General features: G+C 47.5%; 1 protein-coding gene across 1 annotated transcript; it reads right to left on the bottom strand.

Annotated features, from left to right (window-relative positions):
• Positions 1–2: 2 nt before the first annotated feature.
• On the bottom strand, positions 3–27845 carry LOC119393092 (disintegrin and metalloproteinase domain-containing protein 10). The gene is made up of 11 exons (XM_049415856.1): positions 27791–27845; positions 23081–23222; positions 22456–22574; positions 18652–18947; positions 17545–17715; positions 16593–16766; positions 16004–16196; positions 13655–13827; positions 11656–11836; positions 7732–7888; positions 3–228 (listed from the first exon to the last, which is right to left on the bottom strand). Exons 1-11 carry the CDS (start codon positions 27843–27845, stop codon positions 3–5), a joined length of 1887 nt encoding a protein of 628 aa, XP_049271813.1.
• Positions 27846–27998: the final 153 nt, after the last annotated feature.

Below are 27998 nucleotides of genomic sequence, written 5' to 3'. Positions count from 1 at the left end.
ACTCAGTTGCGCGAAGGTCCAGCGCTTGACAGCGTGTATTTCGCTTCAAAGGAAACTGCGCGGCAGGACAAAACCTGGTTGTTCACTGCGCCGTGGCCGGGGAATAAAATTTCGTTTAGCGAAGGATATCTGCAGAAGGAAGCGTGACTGCATTCATTCTCCGCCGAGCACTGATGATTCGCACTGATGAAGTGGCACTCTGTGCTGCAGCAGCTTCCAGCAGACGGGCTGCACAGAGACAACACGAAGTGCGCGTCGCGTTACACATAGTGTCCAACCTTCTCGAGAGGCTCGTTTTTCGCACGCAGTAACTGTTATCAACGGTATCTTATCATCACTGTACGAGGAAGGCATTTCCTTGCGACAGCCACTTACATTGTCCAGCGACAAGCAACTCTGCCCGATGCGTGCACAATCTTTAATATTTGCTCCTAGGCCACCCTCCTCTTCCTCCACTTGGTAACCATTCCAGACCCTTCAGTTAATGCCACCAGACATCTGCACCGTACAAGCGACATGTAAGGTCCACATATTTTGTTGTTTTCTTTTGTAACTCTATTACGCGGACACTGGCCTTACCATCTGGAAGGGTTCTTAATTTCGTCGCTCCACCTAACCATTTGTCCTCCTCGGCCGCGCCTCTTGTAAGTTACTCCGGCGCTGTAATTGACATCGCTTATCTGTCCTCCTAATGGCGGGATCTGCCTATAGTCGCATACAAGTTTAAAAGTCTGCGACATTTCCTCTCAAAGGCACACAAGCCTTCACCAATGGGCGGGCACTTCAGAGCCGGACGGCCGCTGATCCCACCTTCGGAGTACATTGCCGAGTACATGAGCGGTACTATTTCTACAGTCGCGGAGGCGATCGGCTGCCGCGCTTCGGTCATCTGGGCGGGGCCTCTCCGGACTTAAGTTGTATCCGACTATACATCCATTTCTCTCTCTAAATGTCTAGTGTAGAGTGAGTGAGAGTGACATGAGATGACATGATGGCGGCCGACGTTGGCCGTGTTGTTGTCTCGCCACTTTATTTGGAAGGCGAACGGCCGAAGCGGAGCGGCGGTGGCTGCAGCGTCCAGACCGCCAGGAGCGTGAGCGCGTTCTTCACTTCTGGCTCGCGCCTCGAGCTCTCGGCATGAGCTGCGCGAGAGGCGCAGCGCGGTGGCTGGAAAATTATGATGATGATGGGCGATGATGATAACGCCACATCTAGATATCGGCCGCTCCTGTCTGTTCTCTGATCCATTCTGCTCTCTTCTAATCTCTTAGCGTTACGCCTATCATTTTTAGTTCCTACGCACGCTGTGTGGCTCTTACTAATTTCTTTGTTAGTCTCTAGTATCTGCCTCATATGTTAGAACTGGCGAAATACAATAGTTGTACAGTTTCCGCTTTACTTACAGAGGCAAGCTACCGGTCATGAGTTGAGGATGTCCACTGTTAGCCCATCCTTATTCTTCGGTGAATTTCATTTACATGAGTAGGTTCTCCTCTCAGTATCTGATCTATAGATACGCACACACTTCCGCTGATTCTAGGGTCCAGTTGTCTAACACAAACAATCGCTCTCTCGCCAGCATACCTAGGATTCCGCATATTCATCTTCCACCCTACTATGACATTTTCTCGCTCCTGGCTGTTGCAAGAACTGACTACACACAAGAATCTTCAGGATACCAGTAAGTTGTCTACGACGAACTGGTGGTCATCACATGCTAATTCAAGACGACCTGCATCTGCACTCACTCTCTTATTTGCGAAGCCTGCAGCGTAGTGCAGTTATTTTTTTTTATATATAGAACACCCATATTTCCAGAAAAATGCCATCAATCTGACAGATCGATCTTGTCTGCTGCAGTAAAGTTGCGGCATATACTACACCACTTGAATAATCCTTGAAACGCGGGGTACCGCTGGAGTCAACGCTTCGACAAGCGGACTTCTTCGAGGACCTTGAAGCGGAGCTGTTTAAGCTTTTCGTTCCGCTGATCCGCGTGACCAGTCACAGAAAGCGTGACCAGTCACAGAATTCTCTACTATGCATAGCATAGCTATGCATAGTAAAGAATATCAAGAAGGTGGGAAGGGAAGCGTGGGTGAGGAGGAAGGGAACAATGAGGGGAAAGGGGAAAGCAGGTATGTGCAAGCTGCTCCTAGCATAGCATAGCCATGGATAGTATAGTATAGCAAGCGGGTGGAAAAGGAAAGTGAGGGTGAGGAGAAGTGATGTGAGGGTGGGGAGAAAGGAAAAGCGGAGGGGAGAGGGTAAAGCATGTCATAGCTTTGTATACTACAGTTTAGCAAGGGAGTGGGAAGGGAAGTGAGAGTGAGGAGCACTGATGTTAGGGTGAGGAGGCAAAGCAGGAGGTGAGAGGGTAAACCATAGCGCAGGCCCGTAGCCAGGAATTTTTTTTCGGGAGGGGGGGGACACTTGCTGAAGACCTCGACTATTTTAGAAAAACACCTACTTTCGTTAGTTACTTTCGGTAAAACACCCCACTGCATCAGAATTTCAAGGTGGGGGGGCTGGCCCCTAGGGCACCCCCCCCCCCTGGCTACGAGCCTGCCATAGCGTAACCATGTACAGTATAGCATAGTAAGGGATGAGAAAGAGAAGTGAGGGGAGAGGGGAGTGATGGGAAGGTAGGAGGAATGAAAGGAGGACAGTGGGCAGTATAGAAAGAGAAAAGAAAAGACAGAATAAAGAAAAAAAAGGACGCGTAGAAAAGGATAAAGAAGTAAGGAAGAAGATGATGAAAGAACTCAATCTGCGTTCGTCAGGTGGAGGTGCTTGCTTGCCAGCTCCGCTGTTTTCTCAGATTGCACAGGCGTGGAACTGGCTCACGGTGTAAGAATATTCAGGTGTTGACACTGCGCTCGCATAAGCGGCCAGAAAATGTTCGGTCGTCGGTGCGTTGAGCGGTGCGCCATCTAATGGCTTGAGACGGAGAGCGCCCGCGAGTAGCCGAATCACGGTGGCGTTACGTCATCGCCGCCGTGCTCGCCGTGCCCTCTCCTGTTGCTCTCTCGATTTCGCCCCTCGACGCCGCTTGGCGGATGCACATTATCCAGCAAAATGGCACAGAAAAATTCACGTTATCAGCAGCATGCGCGTTGCTATGGAGACGACTGCCCCGCTTTTCGTAGCGCCCTCTGCAAGTCATCTGATAAGAACCCGAACATTATCTGGACGCGCGTGGATTGCGGTTTCCCATGCATTGGGGGAAGAGTGTCATCACCTGAGTATATTCTTACACCGTGAACTGGCTTTAACTTTTAGATGCGAAGCACTTCTTAGCGAGCCAAAGGCACTTTGAGCGTTTCTATCTATCTATCTATCTATCTATCTATCTATCTATCTATCTATCTATCTATCTATCTATCTATCTATCTATCTATCTATCTATCTGTCTGTCTGTCTATCTATCTATCTATCTATCTATCTATCTATCTATCTATCTATCTATCTATCTATCTATCTATCTATCTATCTATCTATCTATCTATCCCTCTGTCCGTCTGTCCGTCTGTCCGTCTGTCTGTCTGTCTAGCCGCCTACGTCTGGATACTCTCGTGATCGCCTCTTTAACTTAGTGTAGACCAAAATTGGCATGGGAGGGTAAGAGGGCTTGACAAATAACATGAAAATCCTGCGGCATCCGTCGTCAAAACCTTTCCTCCAGACACGTGTCGCACATACCCGTTTAACACGGGCCGCGGTGTACGGGTATGCGCCACAGGTGACAGGATGTTTTAGATCTATCCAGGAACGACGAGAACAAACTTTGGTAATTGAAATAGGAGAGCGCTAAGAAAAACCGACATCGGCAGCGTTGACCTGACGAATGCAAACAAAAATTAGGATCCCAGCAGGAACTGAACCCAAGCATTCGCGTGGCAGTAAGGTATTCTAACCCAGAGCCATGCCAGCTCTTGAAACTGCTTTGCAAAAAGACCGTATGCAGGCATAATGCCGGTGCAACGTCAATTGTGGTTGCAGTTCTGGCTATACAGGGTCTGTCCTGAAAGTAATGTCAGTAAGTCCATTAAAAATGATTTATTGAATTTGTCGTTACGAGTGTATAAAAATCGTCTAGATAGTCTCCTTTTGCGTCGATACATCGCCTCCAGCGAGACTTCAAGCTCTCGAATGCGTTGCGGTAGTCCTCCTCCAGAATGACCTTTAATGCTGCGGTGCAAGCTGCTTCGATCCTGTCCACCATCCCAAAATTCTTGTCTTTCGTGTTTTGAGGCGTGGAAACAAAAAAAGTCGGGGGGGGGGGGGGGTAAGTCCCGGCTGTACGGGTGCTAGGGGATCATTGGCACCCCTGCTCTAACCAGGTAGTCGGTGACGATGACGGCACTGTGGGCCGGAGCATTATCGTGGTGCAACTTCTAGTTTTCTGCGATGTCCGGCCGGATGCGTTGAACCCTGCATTTCAGCCTTTTGAGGACTTCCTCGTAAAGCTTTCGGAATGTTTAACATGTCGGCCATTAAACGAACACTTGAGTGTCGGTCTCTGTTGAATAGTTGCCTCACTCGCGTCACTTTGTCAGCCATGGTGGTCGTGGATGGCTGTCCGGTGCGGTCCTCGTCGCCGACCTCTTCCCGGCCTCCCAAAAAGGCCTTGTGCCACCGAAACACTTGCCGATCTGACAGGGCATGTTCTTTGTAAGCACTCTTTCTCATAGTAACAGTTTCCACCGTGATCTTGCCAAGTTTCACGCAAAACTTGATCGACATCTTTGTTCTAACGAGCGCTGCATTTTCACTTGCACAAGATTAAAAAAACAACTCCAATGGACAGGCCCGTCCTGCACACTCTGATGCTCGGAGCACACTGAGCGACGGGTGGCTAATTAGCTAGGTTCCCCAACTGCTAGTTTCAACCGCGCTCCGACGTACAGTCGCGTCACAATAAATTCACTGGCATTACTTTCAGGACACGCCTTGTATACTTTTATAACAAGGCGATAAACATTACATGTGTATTCCTATGATACATGCGTCATCTAGGGTTAAATTCAACTGTGGTTCCAGTGTTGGCTCCGTTTTTAGAGCATTCTAATTAATAAACTTTACATTTGTATTCCTATGATTCAGCAAGCTATATTTGCTCGACCCCGGAGGAGAACGCTAATGATATTTACGCATGATATTCACATCATCGCACTGTTAAGTGCACTTCGTTTCGGTAATACTGACGTCTGTACTCTAATGTGGGTGCTTAGGTTACGTCAGACCATAAGTTACCCTTTAAACGCCAGTGCAGTCGACATTACTTCTGACCTGGTAAGCTCACGATGTGCCCACATACTACGCTTACAAAAACACGTTGATCCACCTCGTAACGCTTGGCTAGAAGCCAAATTATGCAGCAAGGACAGCTACTGGCTGACTGCTTAGCATGAAACCGATACCCGCAAGGCGTGGGATTTGCCGAATTTTTTTTAATATTGCCAACGAGCACTCAATGTTTCAGTTAGGCCTTTATGTGTAGTTTTTGTTTAACTTAGGCCAACCGGGACCAAGCACGGTGAAACAATTGTACAGCACCGCAAGCTAGAATGAGAGAATACCGATATTCATTTGCTTATGAACTATTTTACGGATGCGTTTCGGTGCCACCATATTGGGCTCTTGACTTTTGCGTTTTCTATCTTTAACAACTAAACGAGCAGGGCTACAGTGGGTGAAAATGGTTGGGTGAGCGCATTCCACGTTTCGGGATCTTATTCGTTCATGTCGCGAGATACAATAGTAAGAACACATTCGTTTAACAGCGCCCATGTGTCCTGCGTAAAATTGTCTACAGCGCCGAGAGGAACGCATTACCACTCGATGTCGGGCATTCTTCTGTTATGAGTGCGTTTTCGTGGACTTTATATCAGGGGTCTCAAGCACGCGGCTCGCGCACCTTTCGCTGCGGCCCACGGCCCGCACAAGGCTGCCTTCGTCCGATATTAGGGGCGTAGCTCCTCTTAGTCTAACCTTGTCACGCGTCAGGCGTAACCGGCAGTATCTCCCGAGCAGTATAATAGATGGCGCTGTCTCATAGAAGTACATACAAACTGCAGTTGAGTGATGATATTCTAGAAGGCGCTGTACACAATCTGTGCCGTCATCACCATTTCTCGTCTCATTTCCTAGATGGCGTTAGTCCACTAGAAGTGTGTGCAAAAGTGCGCTTGTGTGAATCGCCACTAGATGGCGGTGGAAGTGCCGCTACTCTCCGATTGGCTGCTGCGCGGGCTGTGCCTGGGTGCGCGGGGAACGAGTGCCTCTCTCAGTCCCCTGGATCGTCGCCGTACGTGCCGGATCGTTGGTGGGCGAAGCGAGCGCGGCGCCTGGCGGATCCCGCGACTGTGCGCGCCAATGACGCCGCGGCGCAACGTGCACTCCGAGCAGCGGACCCCGAAAGGCGAGCCCGAGAAGCGGCGGCGAAGCGAGCGCGGCACCTGGCAGACCTTGATGGTGCTCGTGCGCGGGAAGCGGCGACCAAGCGGCGCCAGCGGTCTCACATTCAAGGAGCCGACGCGCGGTTCGAGCGGGAATTTCTCGCTCATTCGTTTGGCCACAGTTGCGACGTGTGTGATCGACTTTGGTTCGATAATAACCTCACCGCGGTTTCTGGCATCAGGAACAAGATCTTCACCGTACCTCACGTGTTTGCATGACGATTTTATCGGGCGAACTTCTCGGAGGATTAACGGTATCACCCATAACCTCCGGAGCTTCGCCCACCTCACCATCATTCACCTCGTGGACATGCTGCGATTTTTTTTCTTGTGAGGCGCATTATGCAGTCATGTACACCAAATGTTGACACACAACCGTGGAACAAAAACTATACATTTCAGAATCGGCGTTCACATTTAAGTCATTCTAACGATCGGTATCCATATTTCTCGAGTCCTGATTCAATCTATATCATAAATGCCCCATAAAGTTAGATTGGGAAGGGCCGCCTTTTTTCACACGCCAATTTTATCTGACATTTCATCGAACGCCTCCCCCCCCTCCCCCCTCCCCCCGCACACACACACACACCCGCTCCAACCTCCTTTACTGCCTCGGCCCAAGCGCGATCAAATTTCGTAACTGTGGCCCGCTAGCTGAGGTGAGTTTGAGACCTCTGCTTTATATCAACATCTCTGATGGCGTATATTTCGCGTACGCTTAACGTAACTTTGTTATTCTGTATGATACGTTCACCGCATACATCTTAAAGCCTTGGCTTTCATTTGATCATTCAGCGCAGCGTGCTTCTCTCTCAGCGATAAAGAGCATGCTTCGCGATCTTTACTTGTTCCACGGCCATGTGTTTTTCGTCGAGCGGCCGTGCTTTTTCACATCACCGTTTTCTTTCTTCGTTGTACGCCGTGACATATTTTAGCCGCGAAAGAGCACATACACAAAGCAAAGAAACACACAACGACAGGCTTTGCTTTGTGCATGTGCTCTTTCGCGGCTAAAATATGTCACTAAGCAAGTACCAACTAGGCCAACAAACAGTGTTGTACGCCGTGCATTATCATAACTTAAAATTCATCTTCTAAAGTTTCAGCGTTCTGAATTGCGTATTTCAGTCTCTTGTTACTTCTTTTGACTTGACAGCGACTCAAATGAATATAATTATAGCTCGATTGTGTTGACAAACAATATGGTAGCATTGCAATGAAACTATTTTGAGGTGACAACTCCGCGTAAGACGTTACTCAGACGCACCTGCACTGTGCATTAGGACGCAGCGTGCAGCCAGGAACATGTTGCGAATTCTTGCGCGCGTAGCAGCACAGGTCTCGGCAGTCTTTCTCGTGGTAGCCGCAGTCACAGTCTTCGTTCTCCTCGCGCACATTGTTGCCGCAGAAGGACTCCTGGTGAGCTGAAAATGCGGTGATGGATGCGTTGACCTACAATAACTGGCAGCAAGCCGGTGCTCAACGTCTGTGTTATTTATGTACTTATTTACGCAATACACCCACAGTGCCATTAGAGGCATTACACTAAGATTGGGCGGGGAAGGGGGGGAGATTATACACTATCACATATAAACAACAGATAGCAAAAAGTAGGCACAATAATAAATGAATTCACACACTACTCGTATACAGAGAAAAATACAGGGTGTTTTTTTTTTAGACAATACAGAATTTTTATAAAAATTCTATGACAGTCAGGCTCCTGTCGTTTTCGCACATGAACTCTATGTTGAGGCGGAAATACTTTCCCGCAACTAAAATGGTGTTGACACGACGAATTAACAAGAACTCGTTAATTCACTTTCTAATTATTAATTTAAGTGCAGTTCCTTGTATTAGAAATTGTATTGCATGATAATTTATGGCATACCCATTTTTTTACCCACCAGGCAGCGAAATCACAAAAGTTGCACGTAGTTCGAGATATTCGTCATCGATTTTCATGGGTGAAATCAAAAGTGATCGAGCCCGGCGCGCGCAAAACGCGGCGGAACACCAAAACGACCCGTGACAGGGAAGCGACGACATTTGAACGAAGGCGCGCCAAAGCAGAATCCGGCCTGAAAAATTGGCAAGCATTCTGAAATACACAAGTAGACAGCTTAATGTATGCGTGCGATGGGTGGCGATTACCTGTTTCTTTCTTAAACTGTAAAGAGGCGCGACGCTTGTCTGCAAGAAGCACCGTAGTGGCTGCCCCTGAAATTTATGCTTCCCAGACAAAGAAAAGGTTCATATTGCGGTTCTCTTTGTGAAAGAAACAGATAAGCACCAAACACTACGCGCAAAAGTAACGCGATGCACGGGCATATGTGAGGTGACTTGCAGCTTTTCACAAAAACGTTCGGCCGCGGCGCGTCGTCATTTAAATGTCGTCACTCCCTTAATTGTAACGGGTAGTTCCGGTCTGACGTAACAGAAAAGTCGTGCTTCGTGCGCGCCTTGCGCGATCAATTTTGATTTCACCCTTGAATTTCGATGACGAATATCTCGAACTACGTGCAACTTTCGCGATTTCTAAAAAATAGGTGTCATAAACTGGCACGCACTACCTACACTTTTGTAATATGAACACTTGCCCTGAAGTCAATAATTAAAAAGTTAATGAACGAGTTTCTGTTAATTAGTCGCAACAGTGTCATTTTAACTTTTACTGCGGCAAAGTGTTACCGCCTCGACGTGGAGTTCATGTGCGAAAACGACAATAGCCTTAGTGTCATAGAACTTTTATAAAAAATTGGCCGCGTATCTGCGTGCTTCGCCTGCAAATGTCGTCCAAAGAACAATAGAGGAGCGCTGCGTGAGATACGGGCGCCATCTGGCAATACGTCGGGAGACGAGCTTGTGCAGAGGGCACGAGGAGGAAAGTTCTTTCCTTCCTCCGTGGCAGAGGGCTTTCGTTGGCGCATCACATTTTCAGCGCAGCCGCATTTTCAGCGCAGCTTAAGAAACTAGGGTCTTTAGAATTACGTATCTATGTATTTTCTATTCAAGGAATACACCACCTAATACTTACCTAAGGATGTTGCGCTTCAGGTATGCGTAATAGTTACTTTTTCATCGACAACGTTCACAAGTATTAACAGCCGTACAAGTTCAAGATGGGTGAGCGGTAAGCAAGTGGTTCAACTTTGGCCGGGTGGCTGAATCGGGTGACAGACAGACAAACAGACAGACCAAAATTTCTGCGTTTAAGTTCTCCAAGAAAGACTAGGGTATTTAATATCTGCATTCTTTAAAAAAAAAAAAACTGTATAATAGACAGTAATAATACACTAATACAGGAAGGCATAAAACGTATCCGCTAGTTGTCTCAACTCGTCAACTCACAATCTTAAAGAGACCGACAAACAATTTCTAAAATACCCGTTTTATTTTGCGCAGCAGAAGCTAGCCGGTCCGAGTGCCTAATCACGGAACGATGAAAAATTCGGGTGCACAGGGTGTAACTGAACCATGGAACGGCAACGCGGAAAACGCCGAGAAACATTTTAGATGCGAAGTATCTCTTGCTCGGGGGTATGTAACGCGGCGTGGTAATCCGCACGCGGCGTAGTTCGCACTGACGCTACACATGCGCGACTCTCCTCCTTCCCTCTCTCCAACAGCTGCGCGTTGCTCTCTCCACTTCTCTACCAGCACCTGCTTGCGCTTCTCCTGCGTTCTCGCTTCTGCTCTCACGGCGCATACGCTACTCTCCTCCTCTAGTCTCCTCTACTTCATGTGGTAGAGCGCTGCGCGCGTTCAGTCCAGCGCTTGCCCCAGTTGGCTCCTCTGAAATGCGGGCTCGACATGCCGAAATTCTCTCCTGCGCAGCGCCGCGATGAGGGCCAGCGCATGCGCGTCCCCTCCCCCTCTCTCTCCTCTCCTACGCTGCTCCCCTTTCGCGTGCCTGTCGACGTTCCCCGCACGCCCTGTGAGAATTAACGGCCAGGCTGGAGGGAAGACACGACGCGCGTAGTGTTCCTCTCCGCGTTCCACGACGCGAGGTTGGTAGCATGCCCAGCGAACGCCAACGGAACGCGATCTTGGAAGTGCTCCGGCTTCGTATCGCCTCATGGTCCCCTTTAGCGGGAGATGGTGTAATTTTTTTTATCAGATTTCTTTTAAATCTGCAGCGCTGACGAGGTCGTGCAAGCAACACATGCTGCAGTAATAGGTAGTGTGATAGCGATCATACGCTGGTAGAGAAGCGAGGTACTATCAAGTCTGCGTTGCAGCGGTTCGTGTTCGCATGCGCTGCGCCACGCAGCGCATGCGTGCCCGTCGCGCGCCCGAAGCTCGACACGGGACTTTGTTTCCCCTATTTGTTGCGAACGCAGCGCCGCTTCTCAGTGGTAATTCATTTTACCTCGTAATAAGCGCAGAATAAAGCGGGTGTACCTAATAACATGTAGACTGTAATTTTGAGCACGAATTGCCTAAGCAACTTCAGACTACGTACAGCGATTCAAACAACTTCCACGGAGTACCAAGGCTTCTCCACAAGGCAGCATGACTTACTGGATTGTGTGACTAACAGACGCAATTTTAAAATACAAATCTCATTCAAATCGCGACAAAAATGCTCTATTATGTGACTGTAACTGACGATCTTTTCACATCCATTACGATCTAATCACACGTTCTTGTCGGTTGTCTGTCCCTTCAGTGTGTTCGGCGCTTATCAAAAACGCTTTGTGGACAAGAAAATACCAGATGGCGCCGCTCCATGCCATCAGCGCGTCGTGAACACATTTCTTTTCGTAACCTACTGAACGGGGGCTACAGGTTACGAAGTGTCGCATTACATCGATCATTTGATGGAAGAAAAGCACCTTCTAGAGCACTGCATTGTATTCACCCCTGCGAGCGCCTTATTAGCCTCTAATTATGCTTTCGAGCTGATAACTAACAAGGCAGGAGTGGACTACGGGCACGCTGCTTTTATCAGGCGGCTAGTGAGCCATATTTCACGTAATCTTGTGCAATACGTCACACGAGCATTCCGCGAGGGGCCCTGCTGGCATGCCGTTCTTATATTTGCTCTCGTTTGACTGCACAAAATGGCAAAGTAACTTAGCAGGCTGCGAAAACTGACCCACGTGCTGCAAATTTCTGAAACGTTTGCAGCAGCAATAATCTCTACGCCATGAAGCGAAACGTTGCCCAGACAATAACAAAGACGTACAGAGAAAGCAGTTTTCCTTATCGTAGAGGCCGTTGAGGATGGCATACAGGACGGCGCTGATGCTGCGTATGCTGCAGGGTGAAAATCTCCGGTTGAAGAGCTGAAGACCAGTCGTCGCCCGGGCGAACATTATGTAGTTGCCATTGACGCCACCAGGGGCGCACTCGGGTGTCTCGTCATGCTGTAGAAGTGTTACAAAACAAACAAAACAAAACAAAAACTCGGGTGTCTCATCATGCTGTAGAAGTGTTACAGAAGCCCGACGAACACTCGCATAGAAAATGATCTGCACGGTCAGAAAGGTTTTTTAGTTCAATAATTAATAAACAGCTTTAACCTACAAATCTACAACTCCCCATTCAATAAACGACCATGTTATTGCTCACATCATAGCACCACCGGTAACACTAAGTCTTTCTTGTACCGTACTTTATCTTTATTAAGCAAAATTTCACGAGCTCCGACTGAAGTGCAAAATAATGTAAGAGTGGCGCAGGTAGCCGTGCGATAAAAATCAAGCCAGCTTAGCACTAGTGGTGCCAAGCATGAAGGAAGCGCGGAGTTGGGTGGTCTTTTTTGTTTCTCTTTCTTTTCTTTCTCTCTTTCTTCTCCTCTGTTCTCTCTGTTTTTTCTGCCTTTTTTAACACGAAAATGTTTTATGCCGGGGTCCACCAAGATTTTCATGACGTATTTCCGTCACGGAAATACGTCAGCAAAACGAACCCCATCAAATGGCAAAGAAAAAAACTGCCAGTGAATGGCAATGAACAATTGCCGTTGACAGGAGTCGAACCCATGACCTCTCAGTCCGCGACGATGGCTGACGGGTGTTTAGCCCACTGAGCTACCGCCAACCCATAACGGAGGCTACATGAACGCGCCTTCTACCTTTTACACTTTCCTCTCACAGTGCTAGTGCATGGATGTATGGATGGATGCTATGAGCGTCCCCTTTATAACGGAGTCTTGATGTGTGTGCTACCAGGCTCGAAAAACAAAACAAAAAAACGCGCCGTTGCTGCGACGACGACGATGACGATGATGTTTGTTTTCGCGTCACGGACCAACGCTCGCCCTAAACAACTTCGCTGTTAAAACAATTGTGCCATAAAAATGTAACGAGGTAATGGGTCATGCCTGCCCAGCTCTGCCGCAACTTCCTTTGGATAAAGGGCGAATGACAAACTTTAGCGGCTCTCGTGTTGGGAGTGAACAGGCGCACAGGGGAGGCAGGAGGAGGGGGGGGGGGTATCAATATCTGCTTTTTTTACAAAAACTACGTATGCCTACTTAAAAAAGGAAAGTTGACTTACTAGACTGTAAACGATTATCAAGATAACCACCGGGAAAGAAAAGTAGGGAATACCTATCTGTCGGAAGCGCTACAAATTAAAGCTGATGGGAGCGTCAACCGGACACGATAAGCTAGAGGTAAGATTGCTGTACAGAAAGAGAGAGCGTTCAATTAAGAGAAAAGCTGTTGAGAAAGTCCAAAATTTGGACGTAATACACATACAGTGGAATTTGATTAGCTGAATATTTTGCGACTATATCTAGCAAACTCATTCTATTCGTTTCAAATAACCGTCTTGATATCCCCTTCACGATTCCATGATGTTTAGTTCTTATTCTACTTGCACAACATACTTCGATTGTTGACAGATGTTATCGTATGCCCTATGGTAAGAATTTAAGACCTTTTTTACACGCCATACATTTTGATCGACGCGCGCGTGAAACTTTCACCCCGTTTCCGCCCTCTCTGTTTGATAACGACTGGTGAGTCATGCAAATGAAACACGCTGCCGAAACATCTGCATAGCCTTCGTACACGAATACTACTATTTGTATGAGATCTAGTGTACACAGTCCCTCAAGTGCCTTCGAAGCGACCTCTTTGTTGCTACATTTCACTGCATAAATTATAAGTGTTGCGGTGAAAAAGTAGAACACGTTCCACTGTATACGGGTGGGGAAACTTGAAGCAGCGTTAACTTACCAACGCGCCGAAGCTATGGCCGATCTCGTGGGCCACTGTGACCTCGCTGACGGCCAATGCAACTGGTCCACCGTGCAGGTACAATGTTATGACGCCCGTGTTCAGTGCCATGCGCCGGATGCCCTCGCGAGTGTTCACCGACCGGAATTTCTCGCACGCACCTCCCAGCTTATCTGCGTACGAGCAGCACAAACAGGGTCAGTTGCGCGAGACCGACTGCGGTTGGCCGTGCACAGAACAGACACGCCATGGTGCAGGGCAAGAAGAAAACATATATTACGACGCCAGCCCGCTTCGCCGTTCACATAACTCGCTTAACTTTTACGCAGAGATACAAGAGGTGACTGTCGCGTCCCACGCAGGCCAGACGCATGACACTGAACCGACGTAAATCGCTGTCTTATTCGTCGCAGTCATGTAGCAACCCAAACTGAATGACAATGACGATGTGTACACAGCGAGAAAACAAAACTGAAACATAAAGAAGGATACAATAATGGCCACCTTTAAATAAGGATTTTTGCCAGAACTGAACCCGAACCTGAACCGATATTATGGAATGCACTTAAACCTGAGCCATACTTCAACCAAAAAAAAAAAAGATATTATTGGTTATCGGTTCGGAACAAACCGGTTGGACGTATGAACGTCGACAAGTGCTGCAATCTACATACAGACTGCTTCAAATGAAGATTTATTTGTTATTCCGATGGATTGTTGTTCTTGAGCAGAAAACTGGATTCTTGAACAGACACAGGCAGGAGGTAACCTATACAAAGCAGTTACCCAAGGTTGAGTAAGCACGTCTCGCTCTTATCCGGCCTATCAATTGACTGTCTTGGTTTAAACAATGCAATTTATTATTTCACTAATCTTAAAACTACTATTCTTGCGTTCCTTCAAAATAATGTACGACGCTTCTATCTTCTAACTCAACGAGCGCCGCACTCCACACGGATAAATATATGACGTAGCGGTTTTATTATTGCGATAGCAACTGTATGGACAGCCATCGCCATCATGTTCCGTATGGAGTCCAAAGAAATAACATCACCTAGGCGGGCGCACACATCGAGGCACACTAACATCACCCAGCGCATCGTGCAAGGGCTGCAGCCGGTCGCGGCTCGAGCAGTGAAGAAACGCGCCGGCCGCCTCCGTCGCACGAAAATGCATGGAGGGACGTTGGAAGGGCTTCGCTCCTGCTGTCACGCACGCGCCATCTCGGTGGAGATTAGTAGATGGCTCATACCTCGCCGTGCTCTCGCTGGTTACTTTGCGTTGAAGCGATAGACAGCATGAAGGTCGCTTCCCCCGCGGCGCCAGTATTTTGTTCAGAGGTCGGATGCTAAAGGAATGAACTGCTAGCCTTACTTCGCATAGCATTCCGATTCGTTGTTATCGCACTGACTGCTTCGCCCTTGCAATGAAACTGTGCCATTTTTTTATCGTCAGTGTGATCGTGTACCAGATGTAACCCTGCCGTGCAACACGTGATGCGCATATATCGAATCAAGCATGGTATTGTGTTGCTGATCATACTGTACGCAGCTTTTTTATTTTATTTATTTTAAATCGATATTCGAGAGTTGGCCTTCTCTGATACTCCTGCTTCACACGGCTCGAAAATGTCACTCTTCCCATTACTCACATCTGTATATATTTCTGCTGCTTTCCCCTTTCTTGGTACGATTAGCAAGTGAAAGAAAGACGGGAAAAAGCTCAAGAGCGGTAGCGTCGAAGCGCCGCACACGACCATGCAGCGCGGTGCTCGTAAGTTGACAGTGTTTATGTTTATTTTCACAAAATTTTACTAATTTTTGTGTAAGTACATCGATCGCTGTTCTCTCATCCCCAAGTATTTTCTTTCAGCTCCTTTAAAAGCTTGTCGTCAGCACAACTTGTTACAGGTGTAGCCCGGATATATGTTGAGGAGGTAGAAGTACCCCCTCCCCGAAATCTCGACAGTTTGTATGTGTGTGTATACACACACAGGAGGGTCAGACCCTCTTCCCCCTTGCCCTACCATTTAAATAGGACCCTGGCCACGCCCCTGCAACATGTGATTGTAAGCGAAAAGAAAATTACGCGAAAAACCACCGAATGAAAGGAGACCGTAGTTTCTTCTTGTACTTTACAACGAACTTTACATTCGCAGTACCCCATCGTTTTCAAGCCGCCGTGTTCATATTGCATGTCCTTTGGTCAGATCTCAGAAGTCAAGTCTACACTGATGTTTCAACGTATAAATACCGTTAGGTAGATGCCTTCAACCAGTGACGTCATCCACTCAATAGTGCGAACGCATCTTATTCGTGCATGTGCGTACGCGAATTCAACGGTGGTTACCACTAGCGTAGGCCAGATAAGCGAGTCCCAGAGTTCCTTCACCCAAGTCGCGATTGGTCCACGCGTATGACAGGCAAAAGTCGTTGCGCTCCTCCAGCGCGAAGAGCTGCAGCATAAGATTGGCGTCGAGGTCATTCCGGCAGAACGGGTTGCTCGCCGCCTCGGCACCCTCGCAAGCACTGGTGTCGTTGATCTGCGCAACAGAGGAGGCACCGCCGCGTGTCACTTCTGGCGTCGCAACCTGCTTGATCGAGTTAAACAGCAGTTTGGTCTCGCAGCAATAATTTAATCAAGGACAGGGGGTAGCATTGCACTGGCCGAATTTCGCGCACTACACCAACGGTTTGCAGTGTCCCAGCAGGAGGACTAAAATGGGGCCCATATCAAAGAACAAAATAAGATACAGTGTGTCTCCTTGGATCCTGAATTCCCTGAGGTTTCTTAGCACGTCTTTATCCTTTGCCAACAACATTTCCTAATAATGCGCTTACTTGCGCATTCTTCTCAACGTTGTCCTCTTGTCTGTGAACTGTTTTACAGACATGTGTCTGTGTTTCTTTTTCTAGGCGATAAAAGAAAGCGGGCTCACCCTGAGGTCTTGTATCACAAAGCGCATGCCGACGATCCCTTTGAAGTCGGTAGTGGAGTAGATTAAGTTTGTGGACGCCATGTGCGTGCCAACCATCGAAGTGATGCGCTCGCGGGCAGTGCTGTCGTCCGTCCCTTTGGCGAAGAATTCGTACAACAAGTGGTCTACGACGACCTATGCGGCCAAAGGAAACCAACGCACGTGCTCTAAACAAATAATTGCACAGAAAAAAAATCGCGCATTGTTTTACAGTGGACAACGATCTTTCAAGCAGATATATGATATCTCTTGTGCTGCTCACGTTGCCCTATTTTCGGCTGTTAAAGAATTACAATTTCATTGGGCTGGAGAAAGTCCTAAATAAAAATTTTAAAACGTTAAAAGAGTAAGAACTTTTTGCTTCCAAAGTAACGCTGGATGCCTTGGAAAGCGGTCCGTCAAATGGTTTTTACAGTAACGGAAATCAGAACTATTGGCACAAGATCGGCAGTCCCTTCAACTGACGATACGGAGAGAACGCTCTCACGAGACGCTCATTGAATCACCCCTGCATCCTGAACCTCGATACCGCTCACCCGTTGTTGGACTACATACGGGATCAGCCACGTTTTGACCAGGCGACGTTTCCATGTGATGACGCCATCATATGACGCCACAATTTTTCGCTATCTGTGACGTCATCACGACATCATCTGTGATCGCGCGATACTTCTTGTACCGCTCTTGTTGACGCCGCAGCCTCGGCAGGTCTCGCAGAGTATCGTCAGGTCTCGCCATATCCCGCAGTCATTGAACACACGAGATATAGAAGCCTTTTGCCGTAATAGATGTCCCTAATTCTAGTTCGTCCCTGTACGTCCTGCTTCACAAACGCTGCCGGCAAGCGCGAACTAAACTCGCTCGGACGCCGTAGCTGTGATAGAGGTTTCGGGCGGTAGCGCCCACACTATACCTGCATATGGCACACTCGTCGAGTGGAGTCCTGGCGCGAGGTTCTGCGACGGCCCTTGCCCGAGCGAGCCCGTGGTTTGCTCCTACTGCCAGGGGGCGGATCGGCGTAGTCAGGGGAACGTCGGACGCGCCGCTTCCCGCCATTTTGGTAGGGGCGGCGCCATCGATGATCCTGTTTAGAAGAAGAAGATGCTTTTAATGAGAAGAAGGAGGAGAGGTCGGCCTGGAAAGCGGGATGATCCTGTTTAAATCCCCGTACACTGCACTAGATGCCAGGCAAGGCCCTTTTCTTCGTATCAGCATTAGATTATTCTGGAATAAAAAAGTGTGCTACGAACAGCAGAGCCAGCTTTACAGTTTGATGCCGTCAACGCTTCCTTCAAATGGCATCAGCCACGTCTTATTAGGCCAAGATGGCGTTTTGATAAACTTTACAACGAGGATATGATCGCGGTTGAATTTGACGACGTCATGAAAATCCTGCAAGAACAGTGTATATAGTAGGTAGAGCGCGAAATGAGTGGATCACCTGCACTTCCTCACGCAGCTGTCCTTGCCTTGACAAAAAGTGAGCTTCGCATGGCGCTTCCCGCCGAGTTTGATAAAAGTGGCAAGTGCCAATGACAGCGCGCATCCTGGAGACTTCCTTAGAATCAACGACTACCTCTACATGGCACGAACTGTGGGTCATACTGCTCTCGTGTTTCAGAGAAGCGCTGTAGGGCTTGTACCCAAACTACGGTCACGTCATTCTGGCTGCTGTCCATGGCTGAGAGCCTTGTTTGCCGCTACCGAAAGAGTAACGGTCGGGAAAATGTATCACTTTATTTAGCGCGACAGTTATATACGCCTGAAGTGTAATTCATGGTACAGGCTGGGACGGGAAACACGAGAAAACTAAAGTAGAACCACTCGTTCAAGCGTCTGTATTTCTTGTCCTCGCACGGCTGGGGTTTTACGTGTAAAAACCCCGATATGATTATGAGGCACGCGTAGTGGAGAGCTCCGGAAATTTCCATCATCTCGTGTGCGCTGATCCGTATGGCAATTAGAAATTTAGCTTACGCATTTTGATATTTTTAAACGTCTTATTAATCGCAGCTTGTACCATTTCCTGCTCCATCGGACTCTGGTCCAAGTGCTGGAATGGCTTGCGAGCTCCCATCGCGACGTTCTGTCGGTGCATATATGCCTGCAGCCGGTCAAAGCCGCATCCACCGTGCGATCTCAGCTGTGCCGGCAGTCGCACGTCTTCGGCAGAGTAGAAGACGGTGTGTCCCTTGTACTGTAACGTCGAATACATCCACGCTGGCTCGGCGTAGAAGATGCGCCCGCTTCCTGTGCTGATGCGCCCGTGGAATACACCATCGACGACAGAGCCAAAGACCCGACTCCCCGCGTCGCCTGAAATGTTGCAAAGCGCCAGACTGCATGGAGACAAAAACTTCAAGTATATATACATTTATTCGCCTACAAGTTAAACAATACATAAAATAGAGGGCAGAGAAAGGAGCGAAAACAAATGAAATCCGCACAAGAGAAAACGGACAGCAATGATTCGTAGCACGAATACACAGTGTCTTTTGTGACGGAGCCTGGAGGTATCCCGAGATGTAACCAAATCTATCTACAAAACATTTCAAACACAGCTCTAGGTAAAATGAATGGTGGACTGTTCGAGCAAGCTCAAAATGTCACTTTCTTCAATCCATTGATTAGTGGCTACCTCGTTGCTCTGTAACGACAACATCGAAATATAAACGTATATTAGGCTAGTACTGTGACACGTGTCCTTCTTAAGAACAGCTTCGTCATATGTTAAATCCAAGCAATCATTTTCTTGAGTTACACCTATGTTGCAGGTGTGCGTCAGGAATGTGTTCTTTTTTCCTGTCAGCAAAATAAAATCTAGTTTCTAACATTTCCTCAGCGAAAGCACTTTTGTCAACTCTATAGCTATGATGAAGTTGTGGATTCAGAGCAATTCTAATAGCAATACAGGCCATGGGGGCTATTCCGAACATTGTCGATAATTCCACCATGTTGTAGGATTTACTGCTTTGTCAGTTCTGATTGGCCGAGAGGGCTGCTATGGCCTCTCTGACTGGTTCAAAATACCGCCATAGCAGTTTGACAATTTGGCGTAATCCGATTATGTCAATGGCAGCAACCCATGGTACCTACAACGATGCGATCTGCTAGGAACACCAGACGTCGCTGCTATCGAGGACCCTCGTTTGAATTTGGGCGCTTAGGTCACTATGAGACTATAGAATATGATCGCAGTCGCGTGCTCGTTCACTTGAACTGCACAAATATATTTTTATTAATTCTGAATTCGGTAATTAGGTGTCTGTAATCGCTGCAGTGCTGTTAATTTGTGAAAATCTGTAGGCTGTAAACTTTGTAATTAAAGGTTGTAGGTTTCGTCCCTGCCGGTTACAAAGTTATATTTTGTCCGCGTTAATTCCTTTCTATTTACGTGATAATTACTACACCACAGTTAAAAACAACAAATAATGTCCCCAGTACCTTCTTTGACTTCGCTGTCTGTTGGTTTCATTAAGGTTGTTTCTGACAAAGAAACGACCCTTGACCCGGCTTTCGTTCAAAGTAATGCTTTGGTATACGCTCCCTGGCTTCTATAAATACGGCTCCCTGCTGATGTGTCTGGAGCATTAAAAGAATGACCAAATATTTTTGTGTATATACTGCTGGCCGATTAAACTCATCTGGGGTTACAAAGAAATTCTCAATCATCTATGCGCCGAACACACGATGCTTTCGGCGTCATACCTTATATCTTCTATACTGCTATAGTGAACAATACAGACAACGTCGTCAAGCCACACATTTCCCTATTCAACACAACCTCCTCTATCGGCGGAATTACGCGTCTGATGGTCGGAGGTGGCTGCTAGTGATACCACGCCACATGCGCACGGAAATCTGCACTGTTTTCCACAACGACCCGCAAAGTGCTCACGCCGGCGATCTCAAGACCTACAACCACCTCCGTCAGCAATACTACTGGCGCGCCATGTATACGTTTGTGGGCAAGTACGTACGCGCTTGTACTGCTGGTCAGCGCCGTAAAGCTCCACCTGAACGCCCAGCCGGTACTCTTCAGCCTGTGCCTTGTCCGGCGCGTCCATTTGATCGCGTCGGTATCGACTTATACGACCGCTTCTCTCGACTTCTTCTGGAAATAAGTGGATAATTGTCGGCGTAGACCACCTCACATGTTACGCGGAAACTGCAGCCCTGCCCACAGCAACCGCAAGAGAAGTTGCGTTTTTCATCTTACGCAACCTTGTCCTTCGCCATGGTGCTCCCCGTGAACTTTTGAGCGACAGAGGGCGTGTTTTTCTTTCTGACGCTATTCAAGCCTTGCTCGCTCAGTGCAACATCGTTCATCGCATGACGACCGCATATCACCCGCAAACGAATGGCCTCACTGAACGATTTAATCGCACTCTCGGCGATATGCTGACAATGTACACCGCATCAGACCAGACCAATTGGGACACCGTCCTTCCGTTTGCCACGTACGCGTACAACACCGCTACGCATGCGACCACAGGTTTTCCGCCTTTCTTTTTCTTGTACGGACGCGATCCATCATGCACGCTTGACACTATGCTTCCCTACACACCTGACTCATCTGAATACACTGCAATTTCTTATGTTGCCAGGTACGCCGAAGATTGCCGACAATTGGCCCGTTCGCTTACAACAGAGGACCAATGCCGTCCGAAGCTAAGGCACGACACCGACCGACCTCTCCCTACTTTCACGACAGGTGCCCTGGTTTGGCTTTGGATCCCACCGAACACTTTTGGCCTTTCGTCAAAATTACCGGCCCGATATCACGGGCCCTACCGCATTCTCACTCGTACGTCCCCAGTCAATTATGAGGTTCAGCCTTTGACACCGTCCCAAGACTTACGTCGTCGTGGTAGGGAAATTGTCCATGTGAGTCGCCTCAAGCCCTATTATGACCCTGCCATATTGACAACACCTTAGGTCGCCAGGATGGCTACGCTATTCACCGGGGGCAAATGTAGTGAACAATATAGACGACGACGAAGCAGCCAAGAAAGCAAGCCACAGCGTTAGTGATAGCCACGCGACCCGAGCTTGCGCTTGCTTGGATTTTGGCCCCTCGACGTTCCTCGTCATTCCTTCACGTTTGTACGTGAATAAACCACGTGACATAGCATTTATTTATTTTTTTTTTGTGGCGACTCAGGCTGTCTATTGCTACTACTAGAATTCTAGACCTCTAGTCTGATGCCCGGTATTATTTCTCCTTTGTGTATTAACCTGTGCTGCACTGGGGTGTTACATATATTTCAGCTTTTTTCGCGCTCTTACACAATTCTATTATACATACTTTCTGACCAATACTGTGCCTCAACTCATCAAGGTAAAAACAAAAAAAAAAATAATGGTGGACCACTCTCATAGGCATCGGCCATAACACGAAAGCTAAACGCAGCTTCATAGAAGTAGTGGCAGCTTTGATAGTAAGTGCAAGTGCATTGCAATAAAAACAATGGCAGCAGGTATATGCACCCTATTCGAACATACGTGCAGCGATGAACCTTGACACTTTCACCCAATGCGCCACGCGAAAGTGCCTTCCACTTACTGCTGTTAGCGAGGTATGACGTCCACCGACGATAATTCATGAACGAACTCGTCTGCTAGAGGTCACATCAGCAAGACGTCTCCCTTAGCTACGCGAAAAGCAGAATAAAGTGACATCTTGCATGGATGCTAGAAAGCTAGTGTGCTCACTTAGTGAAGTCATTTCCGTGATGGGCATGACGTCAGTAAATTTGGTGGAGCCTGGAATAAAGCACATTCGCGTGAAAACCACTTACATAAGCAAGAGGCTGGTACAGACCTTCTACATGACCGGAGAAGATGTGCGAAAGGTCAACGTCCACTGCACCTCCCGGTGTGGTCATGACAAAGTCGTTGGAGAATGAAGATAGGTCAGGGTGCAGTACGAGGCGAAACTCTCTAAAAAAATAAGTGTAAGAATGGCGTAAAAACTCTGCGGAGTTGTAATCTTTACTGTCTGAACAATCACTAACGAGCCAACCAGTCCGGAAAATCCTGCTCTATAAGTACCAGTGGTATATTACGTCAATCTAAAGAGAATGTGTGCCGCGCTCGGTGGGCAGAGGACATTACTTTCAACTATGCTGCAGGGTAAAATAAATTTCATGACTGATGACCTGTGCTCCAGAATTTGTCACACATAATGCGTAAAACTGCTCAAAATGACCTAAATACTGTAGGACATTGCAGTCACATGAAATAGTGGCCAGTCTTGCTGCTCATATCTTACTATAAAAGCCAGCGACGTATTCATATGCTTAGTGTAGTGATGACGGTGGTTGATAGAAGACGTGGCTGGAGCTTTCGTTCTCTTATTTTTCGCTTTATTTCTTTCTGTGAAAATAAACTGTTGGCTGAATCTATTTTGAAAACCTCAGTGCTTGGCTTGCTGAGCAATGTCTCACCTTCCAAGTGCCTTGAAACGAACACGCTCAGCGTCGGACCACTGCTCTGCACCACGCTTCACCCTTCGGAGGCTCTCGTTGCTCGGTTGCCGGGCTGGGTATGACAGCAGCTCGTAGTTCCGAATAAACGGGCCAAGCTCATCTGCGTACAATCATGTGTTAGTCATTCAGAAGTGCGCCTTTCTCAGCGAATCCCTCTAAACTGGATGTCTTTTCTCCAGCGACTTCACAATTTGCCTCATTATTGTGGTCTCGTTGCGACTACTTATTCAATTCATAGTAGGTGCTGCTTCTATGATGTAGTTTCGATCGCATAAATGTACAACATTGTCACCAGGATAGTTATTTCGCTTCCATATTGGGTAAAATACAAAAACGCTTGGCGTGAGTGCTAAGCTGTAGTTGATCAAGATTATTTCCAAGTCCTATAACACACTGCCGATCGCAGCTTAGACGTAACTTTAGGTCCACCACTTTCGAAAATAGTTTCGCGAGCTCAGAGCAGGACACGCTCGATGTCTTCGGGTAGCACAGTTGTGGCGCTGTACTAACTCTGCTATGGCAGCGTGCCAGGAAAGCTGTCCCTCAAGGACGCCGACGCGTTGAAATATTCCGAAAAGGAAAGTGTGTTCGAAAGAGATTGCCGCTGAACGCCTTGGATGATCCGACTTTGCCATCTCAGTCATCTTTGAAAAATATCCGCAGTCTGACGCAATGAAGCTGCACTTTCGCACATCTTACCAGCATTCCCACGACCACTGAGAAAAAGAATAAGGACGATGCTGGTCGGCACAGCGTTCCTCCTCTTCCAGATTTTCTTCTTACTTTTAACGGTCATGGCCGCCCTCTGCTTCTTCTTCTTCTTTTATATTTGTTCTTTTCACCATCGATTGTTCATACCCATTACGGGGTATAGGCCAAAAAGAAGGTAGTTTTACAAGCGTTTTATTAAATTCGTATTAAGTATTACGGTTGCATGTATTGGCGCAGTAGGAAAAAATGTCTAGGTGAAACGAAAGGTGTGAATAAGCTTCAAGTAATATAACTATGAGAAGTAGCCGTAAAAGAATGTCGCTGGAGCCCACGTTTCCACATGGCGACTTGCCTTTGCTTAGCAGATTTTTCATGTACGCCCTACCCACTCTCCGCCAGATCGAATGGCGAAGGAGGAAAAGAGTAAGCTTGTGCTCAAGAAAAAAAGAAAATAGAGGAAAAAATTAAGGCCGCTTCGCACTAGTAGTGCTGGGCCTGAAGGAAGCTGAGAGGCCATCTCTGCTTCTCTTTATTTTCCTCTTCCTTTCTTCATCGCTTTCTTTCTTTTTCTCTCTAAACTCTATTTTCTCTGTATTTTTGGTCTCTGTTTATTCCTATTTCTTTCTTTCTCTATAGCTGTGTTTCTTTCTCTTTCTCGCTCTTTCTATCTTTCTTTCTGTTTCCTCTCTCTCTCACCATTTCTCGCTTCCTCTTTCTTTCTATCTCTTCGTCTTTCTGTCTATATGTCTCTCTGATTCTATCTCCTTCTGCCTTTCTTTCTCTTTCAGTTTTTCTTCACTTCCTTTCTCTCTCTTTCTGTGCTATGCTTTACTCTCTCTCCCCCTCGCTTCCCTCCTCCTCGCATCTCTCCTCCTCAGTCTCACCTCCCATCCCCTTGCTATACTACCCTACAGAAGGCTATGTCATGCTCTGCTATTGTGTCTGTATAGCCGAGTGGTTGCGATGCTCGCCTTCGGATTGTGGGTACACGGGTTCGAATCTCGTCAAGTATGTTTTTAACAGCGAACTCGTTTAGTAAATCGTTCCTCGCATCTCGTACCACGACACTATCGTCATCACAAGCGGGTATGTGCCACATCAATTAGGTCAATCCCGCTACTCACTAGTGGTGCACAAAAAATAAAGAAAACTATCGTCATCAAACGGGTATGTGCCACTGTGCGGCCTGTCAGAAAACTATCTTCATCATAAACGGGTATGTGCCATATAAGTTGGGTAAATCCCACTACACACAAGTTCCACTGAAAAGGAAGAAGGCAACAGTTAGCCCGACAAATAGCTGCGAAGCGATGGCGGCGAGCCGAGGACCCCCAGTACGTACAAGGAGAGAATATTGGGGAACGGGAAAGGCAACGGCGTCTGCGAGAAGACCCCGAAGCGATGGAAGGCCTGCGCCAACCACGACGTGCCCGTATATCTATGAGAGGTGCGAACGCTTCGTTTTAGCACGAGTTTGGACAACCGTGTCGTGTCTGTAACTGTATGTGGTTTAACTCGAACCTCTCTGCGCTGAGAATCAACGTAGAAACAACCTAGCATCACCTAGCTAAAGCCTAGCTACGACCTGGAAGCAGCCTATAAACAACCCTCGTCACCTGGCTAAGGCCTAGAAACAACCTCGAAGCAACCAGGTTAGCCCTCAGAATCGTCCAGTTTCGTTGTGTCAAGCCTTGCGCGGTTTAGTGCAAGCTTCGCCAATTCTTCTTGGCCAAGAATTTCTCCCTCTCTCTCTGTACTGGTTCTCTCACCCATCAAAGTTATTGCATTCCACGCCGGACAAATCCACGCAGGTGTTCTGGAAGTGAAGCAGAATATGGCGAAGAGGGCGAAGATGGCGGTTCATGATGATAATTATCTGCCAACCCGAAACGGCATGACGGCTTAACGCGAAACCGCTTAAAGGAGCACTGACACAAATTTTAAACATTTTTCGGATTGTTGCTTTAAATAAAGATACTGGTGTCGAGAAACCTAAAACCAATACTGTGGTGCCTGGGAATGCATCGTATATATTTTAATTACCGCTACGTTAAAACACTTTCGGTTTCAATATCGAGGGGGCAGCTTCTCAGTGACGTTTCATTGCAGTGTGACGTCACGGGGATACAGAAAATCTCGACGTACTAGCGGCAAATCCGTCATCTGCTCGTGGTGCACATAAACAACGATGAGTGAATTGTCGTCTAGTGACCCTGACAGTGAGTTTTACGATTTAGGCTGCATGCAGGACGCAGAACTCACAAACTCGGGGGAACTGTCTTCACTCGTCGGGATAATGTCCACTGCTCAGCGACAAAAACTTCAAAGTCAAATTAAAATATTCTCTACGTGTTCTCCGACTCCGGTGTGTGGAGAGCGTTGACACTGCATACCGAGGAAACAAAAAATGTCCCTTTTGCGATATCTCAAAATCCTGTCAGTACTCCTTTAACAGCTCCACTGCAATGGCGCATTCACGCGTGAGGAGCGAAGAGAAAGCGAAAACGCCACAGCGGCCGGAAAACCGCGTTCGCGCGCGTCGGAAATGTTCACATTTGTTCTGCCCCTCCTGCATGCGGTCGCCAATCCACCTGCGTCCTCCTGCATGCCATGCACCGCCGCCCACCCCCGAAAGCTTTCTGCAGACAGCGTGATTTTGCACTGCCTGCATGAAGGAAGGCATCGCAAGCTTTCTGCACCTCACCTGGTTTTGCACTGCCTCCGTGATCGGTTCACCTTTTACCAAGCGACGATGTCATCTTGTGGCGTCACGTTATGTGACATTATGGTGACGTCACAAATTTTGGCATATATGACGTCATATGGGGACGTCATCATGTGATGATGACTTTTTGTATCACTTGTGTTGACGCCGATGTCGCCGATGGTGAATTTTCGCGTTTTATGAAGCATCTACGGCTTTCGTGTTAATACAAAAAATATTCGGTACTTTATCTATGCGGTAAAAGTAGCTTATATCGGTAATAAGGCCAGATCATGATTGTATCAATAAAGTTTAGCGGTAGAATACGGCAGCGCAGTAACGAAAGCATCGAATTATTTTTTTCTCTTTTTCCCTCTATTACTGTGTGAACCCCTTCTAACGGACGCCAATTATTATTCATAGCAAGGGTAGACTTCTGGCCTTGTTGGTTGGAGATATCTTCTATTGTTCAGCGCAGAAACTTACGAAGACGTGGACAAGAAGGGATGCCCACATGGGGTAAGTTTCAGCAGTTATTTATTTAAAACCGATAGACGCAGTTATTCGTTCAATACAAGAACTTATGCATGCGCAGAGAGAGAAACATCGAAGAGTTTCTTCCGGTTAAGGCTATAGTGAGGGTGTACTAACACAGCCTAGCTTATGAATACTTGCCGATGGAATAATCAGTCCGATGATTTCTTCTTTGTAATTGCGCACAATGAGACAGTCATTGAAAAGCGGCAAGCAACCATACGGGCTGCGCTGTGTGGCTAACGAGCCGTACCTACTCGTAGCTTTCATTATATTGTTGCAGTGCCCTCAGAGCCTATCATTCGACCACCGGACTTTGCGCCTATATTCAGCTGGAATTATTGGCAAACGCCTTAAATTTACGCATATTACTACCGTCTCTGTCATCAGCCGTCATGCGAACAAATTGCCAGTAATTATTCTTTAACCTCACCTCATATGTCGGATACATTAGAAGCGTTCTATTCGCAAGTTACAGGACTTTCGTACGTTTGCTGTAGCTACCATGCCAGAAAGGTTTAACTCTGAGTTAATGTGCGCATGCGCCATCGTCCTGGGATGGCTCTGTAAAATCTACAACGCGGGTTTAGGCATGTATCATTGCAGTGCGGCTCAGATCATTCGCCACTACAAATAACTTGGCCAATTCTCCTTTGTCTGTGCCTTATTTCCCGCAACTAAATTTTTTATTGCGATGTGGACACTCAAGGCACATTTACCTGTCGTCGTCGGCGTCGCCATGAGCTTCCGTATAAAGTCCAACTGCGATGACATCGCCCTGCTCGTCGTAAGTTCTATGTGCGAGTGAAAGCGTGTGCGGGCAGCTGACGATCGGAGGGCAAACGCGTCAGCCGTCTTCCGTCGGGCGACATGGTCATGGAGTTCCCGGAGAGGGTGCTGCGTGGGTCCGGCATGAGCTGCGCGGTC

Source organism: Rhipicephalus sanguineus, chromosome 5 (genome assembly GCF_013339695.2).
Source record: "Rhipicephalus sanguineus isolate Rsan-2018 chromosome 5, BIME_Rsan_1.4, whole genome shotgun sequence".
Taxonomy (NCBI): Eukaryota; Metazoa; Arthropoda; class Arachnida; order Ixodida; family Ixodidae; genus Rhipicephalus; species Rhipicephalus sanguineus.
The sequence above is the reverse complement of the archived record's forward strand: the minus strand, read 5'-3'. Positions and strand labels throughout refer to the sequence as shown.